Below are 6328 nucleotides of genomic sequence, written 5' to 3'. Positions count from 1 at the left end.
GTAAGGCCAAAATCTCAGACTTGGGTATTTACGGAAATAAAATTTTGATCCCATAGTAAAAACTAATCAATGAGTAGTTTTATCCAGGCACCAATATTAGTCCCAGTTGCATGTGTAAACAAATCAGACAATTACTACTATGGCATGTATCCGAACAACAAGAAGGAAATGGCACAACGTGATTGGTTCGTGAATCACACGGGACCTCATACGTCACTCGGCCTCGACGTTGCAGCAATTATTAAAACCGACAAAAAGGCAAGTTCCAATCAAATTTAGTAATAAATTAAGAATTTTTTTACAAAAGTATATGAAATGATTTCTTACTGCATTCTACGCGTCAAGTTCATAACCTTCACAAATCAATTTACCATACAAAACGAAATGAGTCTTAAATATAGCAGTTTACATTAAATAAACGAGTACAGGCAAGAGGAAGTAACACTGAACATTATTTTTTAGTTTCAACAGCTTAAACCAAAGATGTAAGAAATTGCCACTTTTAAACCGTGTCTGCCAGAAAGGAAAGAACTTCTGATTTTTAATTTTGATTAAAATTTCTGCAATCACAATTTGTCTGAGCAATTCATCTTTTTCCACTGATTTTTGACCAGAAAAAATCAAAACCGCATAAGAGCTGGCATGACTTCGGTAAAACTGTTATTTCTACTTGACACCAATTTAGCTCTAAACTGATATATATTTAGACATTCGGTAAAAAGAACAAATAAATAATCGGATCAACCTATAGGATTTAATTGAAAGAATTTAAAAATTTTGAAGCAGTTTAAGTTGTTCTGTCTGCTTGAATATCAGTTTGAAATTTGAAAAGAGTTTGATGACTGTTTTGCACAGAATCCGAAAAAAAACTGGAACACAATTTTCCTTTTTTTAGATTGGTTTTGCTTTGTTAGGAACTACCTTCAAAAACTCGCCACCAGGGCAGAAAAAAGTTCACTAATGTATATCCTCACGTAAAGACAGGGTCCAGTCAGTTTTCATTCAAAAACGCAACAGTTCAGTGATAAAAAGTTGGAGCAAAACATCACACAAAAAGCCTTTTAAGAATAATTTGAACAAAAAAGCTCCGTGACTGCATTCAAGGACTCAACAAATGGGTGCTCAACGGACACACGCACACCACACACACACACACACACACACATATATATATATATATATATATATATATATTTATATTTATATATATATATATATATATATATATATATATATATATATATATATATATATATATATACATATTTGTGCTTCCTTATTAATTCGATTCAGAAAAATTTTAATAGCAACACCTAACCATATTTATTAATTTATTAACACCTAACCATAATATATATAAATATATATATATATATATATATATATATATATATTTATATATATATATATATATATATATATATATATATAATATATGTATATGTATGTTTGTATATATATATATATGTATATATATATATATATATATGTGCGTGTGTGTGTGTGTGTGTCTAGAGCCAAGAGACTACCCCAATCAGAACAGAAGCTTGATGAAAATAATAATAATAGTTAGGTGTTGCTTTTAAAATTTTTTCTCAATCAGATTTCTAAAGAAGCATATGAAATCGTTCAACAGTATGTGCTTTTGATTGAACTCTGAAACACTTCAGAAGATTGAATAAATGCGAAGGTGTTTGAAGCAAAGTTCAAGAAAAAATAAAACTAAAGCAAAAGTCAAGTAGTTTTATTTCCTTTTTTGAAATGCTGGTTTTAATAATTCAAACTTCACATAAATGCACTACATATTTCCCAAAACTGTCACTGACTAGCACTCAATTGAGTGGGAGAAAAATTGATCAATATCGTAATTTACAAAACTTTTAAACTTATTTCTGTTATGTCATTATTGTCAACACTAAAGGAACTCTTTGATAGTCTATATGTTCAGCTTCAGAATAAAATAAAAAAGAGAAACGAAAAATGATGGGAAACGAAATTAAAGATTATGTAGACAATTAAAATGACTGAAAACTGAGATGAAAATTTTGAAAAAAATTGGAAGTATCTTGAAAGCGTCTATTGAAAATTTGACCAGCTTTCTTTTATCCTCATTTTTTGGTACTATTAGTTTTTCATGGTTACTTTTTCCATGGTTTTGCGAGGACAGATTTCTTGGACTTCGATCTGATAAATTTGCTCGAGAACACAAGAAGGATTTGATGAGACTTTGGATTTTAAAAGTATTAATGGAAGCTTGAATTAATCTAACCAGTCAACGATAAAATTTAAGTCAGATTTCAAAAAAATGCAGTCAAAAGTCTAGATTTACGATATTGAAAATGTTCAGCTGGATCGACCAAATGCCAACTTCATGTTTGTGGATTCTCTCTATGGACCCTTCCCTGGAGGAAACCTGTTCCAGAGAGATCACTCAGAGACGCCTGGATACATGTGTGCTGTTTCCAACGCTCAGGTTTTCAGCCGAGGATCTGTGACACTCCAGAGCAGTGATTTTAAAGACGAACCTCTCGTAGACTATGACATGTTCAGTGACAACAGGGATGTGCAGAATGCCATTGAGGGTGTGAAGGTACGTACAAAAGCCGACAAAGATACTTTAAGCATCGCAGCCCACCTTGTTTTGTGGACATTAGGCGAATTACAATTTCAAAAAAAATAAAACCGGTACTTCAAACCCACTTGACGCTATAAAGCACTCAAGTGTCCCTAACAATTGTCTCTGGATGATAATAGCTTACAAAAACAGTTACAATTTTAAAAATATATTTTGAGGTCTGCGGATTTTCAGTTAAGATCAAGCATTTATAGCAAAACTTTTCTCAGAACTTTTCATAACAAATGCGTGAATTTTTTTCGATACGTTCTCCAATCTTTCCTCGCATTTTTTGCCAATTTCTTTTGCCCGAATAATAACGAGGGCTGAAATGATGAAACAGTTTGGAAAGAAGTAGTACATTTTACATGCCCGGGTCGAGCCGAATGGTTAACTTGTAAGCACTTGCAAATTTTGAACAAAAATTTACAAGGCGATGCATCGCCTGGCAAATTTTTCTTCCAAAAACTTGCAAGTTCTTACAAGTTAACCGTTTGACTTACAAGTTCTTACAAGTTAATTATTCGACCTACAAGGCTCTTACAAATTAACCATTCGACATAAAAGGCTCTTGAAAGATACCCATTCAAATCGCAGGGTTCGTACTAGTTAAAGATTTGACTTACATAATTTTTAACATAAGTTTTTTGAATATAAGTTGTTATCAGATAACATTTCAGTCTATATTGTAGCACAAAAAATTTAAAAAAAAACGTCGAAAGATATGATTGTAAGCAGATGCTTCATAAATATAGATCCTGGAAAGGTGTGAATTGCAATCATAAAAAATTGTTAAAAAAATAAAAATTCGCTGAAGTATTTTGCGAAGATGCTGACATATGAACTTGAAACATCAATTAAAGTCAAAAAGGGGTATAAAATTGTAGAAACATTTTTAAAAAAGCAATCCTGAAGAAGCCAATTGAGACCTACTGTTCATTAATTGAACTGCAAAAGGACCTCTCGAGTTGATAAAATTGAGAAGTAAACGTTTTATCGACTTTGGTTGCATTGTAATATGTTTTCCAAATTGAGCAACTAACTCTCACGTGCTTTTTAAGTTAAATGACTGAGTGTTAAATTAAATTAACCATTAAGAGTCGAGCTCAACCGGATCTAACTTGCAAGAAACTTACAAGTTAGCTATTCGACTTGCAAGTTCTTACAAGTATACCATGTGACTTGCAAGTTGTTACAAGTTAACCATTCGACTTAAAACTTCATTTAAAAATTTTTGCCCATTGACTACAAAAAACATTTTTGCCTAATTGAGGTTTCACCGATTATCCCATCCCGCAAAAAAAACTTTCCAGAACCGCAAAGAAGAATATTTTACGAACAAATTATGCTGTACCCATGAAAAAACTTTTTTCGACTTTAGTAGGAATCCAGGCCCAAGAATTTTATTAATTCAGTCAATGAAGCTATCCCCCCAACGGCAACTAGAATTTTAACGCAACAATTTTCAAGGTTGTCCGGCAGATCTTCGAACACGAAGCTCTCTCAGATGATGTTCAAACAGTAGTTCTTCCTCCTCCTCATGTCCGATCGGAACAGGAGCTGGAAGGCTTTGTGAGAGAAATGGTGGGATCACACGGATATTACTCTGGCACGTGTAAAATGGGAAGCTATTCCGATTCCATGGCGGTCACTGATAACCAGGGTCGAGTATGGGGTGTTGGTAATTTGAGGGTAGTGGATAGTTCAATTATCCCAGATGCACCCAGTGGACCCTTGGTTTCTGTTTGTACAATGATGGCTGAGAAAATCTGTGATAAGATTCAAGAACCTCAACAACAATTCTGAACTAATAATTTAGACTTTCAACTTCAAAATGTCCATTTTTTTTCATGTAAGTGTTGATTTGACTTTTAAAAATGATGAATCTATTCTATACTGCCCCCGATAGCAAATTTTTGCACTATTCCATAGAACGTTACTTTGTGTTAAACAACACGTAAGAATGGGGCGTAGAAACTATATAGTCTGAATAGACTAGATCAGAACTTGTATTGTATATGATTTCTCTACGATGTAGTTTACTAACTGGCGATTTTGTTAATTGAATGTAAATTTAATTAAAAAACGCAAAATATATTAATTAAACATTAAAGGAATTTTCAAATTTTATCGCTCCAGTTGAAGGATTTTTAAAATCAGTTTTTTTTAGTACCATGAAAACGCACACAAAAATATTTTTTAAAAAATACCAAAATGCGTTTGTGAAATTCCGCTGTTTCTGCTCTGCGGGACTGCTCGAAGTTTCGCGACTATGAAACCAAAATGAGACGATTCGAAATTGTGCAATTAGGATCAGACCAAATGATCTAGACGGAAAATTTTTGTATTTAGATGCTCAGAAATGAACTTGACTTGCTTCGAAATTTGGAGCATAAATGCGAAATAGCCTGAAACTGTTCCAAAAGTTCTCTTCAGGCATATTCCGACGGAACAGACAGTGGAAGAATGCTCAACTGTAGGTCAATAATACAGAAAGTGCTGGGCTCTGTAGCTATGTTCAGACAATTACATGCTGAAAATCCTTTACCCCTTATTATTTATTTTTTTCTTGTCACATTCTTGGAAAATGCGATAAAAGTTGCCAAAAAAGACAGAAAAAAGTTAAACTTCAAAAAGAAAAAAAGCTAATTTTTCACCTTGTGTTAAAAACCTTAAAAAATAAATAACAACAAGACTAAACATCTACCCAATAAAATCAAACAACTATTTTTTAAAGTGCTAAAAATTCTCAAAAATTCAATAAACAGCAACAAGACAAATAATCTAATCGATGAAATGAATCAAGATTTTTCATATGCTTGATATGTTAAGTTTTGCTGGCGTTAATTGACAGCTCATTCTGACAAGTTATTTGATCTATCTTTCTCAGATAGCGCACAGACTCAGTACTATGAGCCAGCATTAATCAGAATATGAATCAACTGCGTTTTCGTTTTACTTATGATTTGACATAGGAAGTTTATGAACTGCACTGGCGGGGTCATGATTCGATTATGTGGTGTCATTATTTCAGATAACGCGCTTGTGATTCAAAATAGACAGACAAAATAATGGTGCCATACCCCACCCCAGGCGTTTAAATTCGAGTCATATTTCCATCATCTCAAACCGGGATATGTTGAGCTGCAATAACACAAAAAGCTGCAATAATAAAAGGATGTTGTTATTGTTGTTGTTGTTGTCGTTGTTGTTGTTGTTGTTGTTGTTGGGGATTTAGAGCTGTGCTGAAGTGTCTAAAGTCCCCGTCATCAAATTAAATTAATGTCCAATAGTTTCTACAGCTTTGACAATCGCAGAACAATTGCCAAGTGCAAATATTTCTCTCAGAATATTTCTTCTCGAAAAAATTCCACATTGTACGTAATATTCGGTTTTTCAGTCCAGATGGTTCCCTTAAGTTTATTTTAATTTTTCTAGGCGGTTTGCAATTCGACAGGTTTTAAAGGTGAATTCGCTGCGCGCTTTCTCTGTTCGAGTTTTCGTCATTTTGAAAAATTCGTTGTTCTTGTTTCTTTCGTATGTAATTCTGGTAGCTCGATGCCGCTATTCTCTTCATTCAAAGCTTTTGAAACCAGCAATTGATCGTTAAGCTGGATAAACATTGGTAATGGCAATATGTTTAATAGTAAAAGCTGGCTTTTTTATTCTGTATCTTTATTTCCCGTTATCGATTTGACTACCTTTTTTTGAAAC

General features: G+C 33.2%; 1 protein-coding gene across 1 annotated transcript in view; it reads left to right on the top strand.

The window, feature by feature from the left end:
* The window catches only part of LOC142341225 (oxygen-dependent choline dehydrogenase-like), a 10246-nt gene extending 5589 nt beyond the window's left edge, over window positions 1-4657 (top strand). The window contains exons 4-6 of the mRNA XM_075392145.1: window positions 88-258; window positions 2348-2590; window positions 4085-4657. Of these exons, the coding sequence (XP_075248260.1) occupies window positions 88-258; window positions 2348-2590; window positions 4085-4420 (750 nt within the window). The 3' untranslated portion in view covers window positions 4421-4657. The remainder of the gene's footprint in view (window positions 1-87; window positions 259-2347; window positions 2591-4084) is intronic.
* Window positions 4658-6328: the final 1671 nt, after the last annotated feature.

This window comes from Convolutriloba macropyga, chromosome 6 (assembly GCF_964194025.1).
Source record: "Convolutriloba macropyga chromosome 6, txConMacr16.3, whole genome shotgun sequence".
Taxonomy (NCBI): domain Eukaryota; kingdom Metazoa; phylum Xenacoelomorpha; order Acoela; family Convolutidae; genus Convolutriloba; species Convolutriloba macropyga.
The sequence above is the reverse complement of the archived record's forward strand: the minus strand, read 5'-3'. Positions and strand labels throughout refer to the sequence as shown.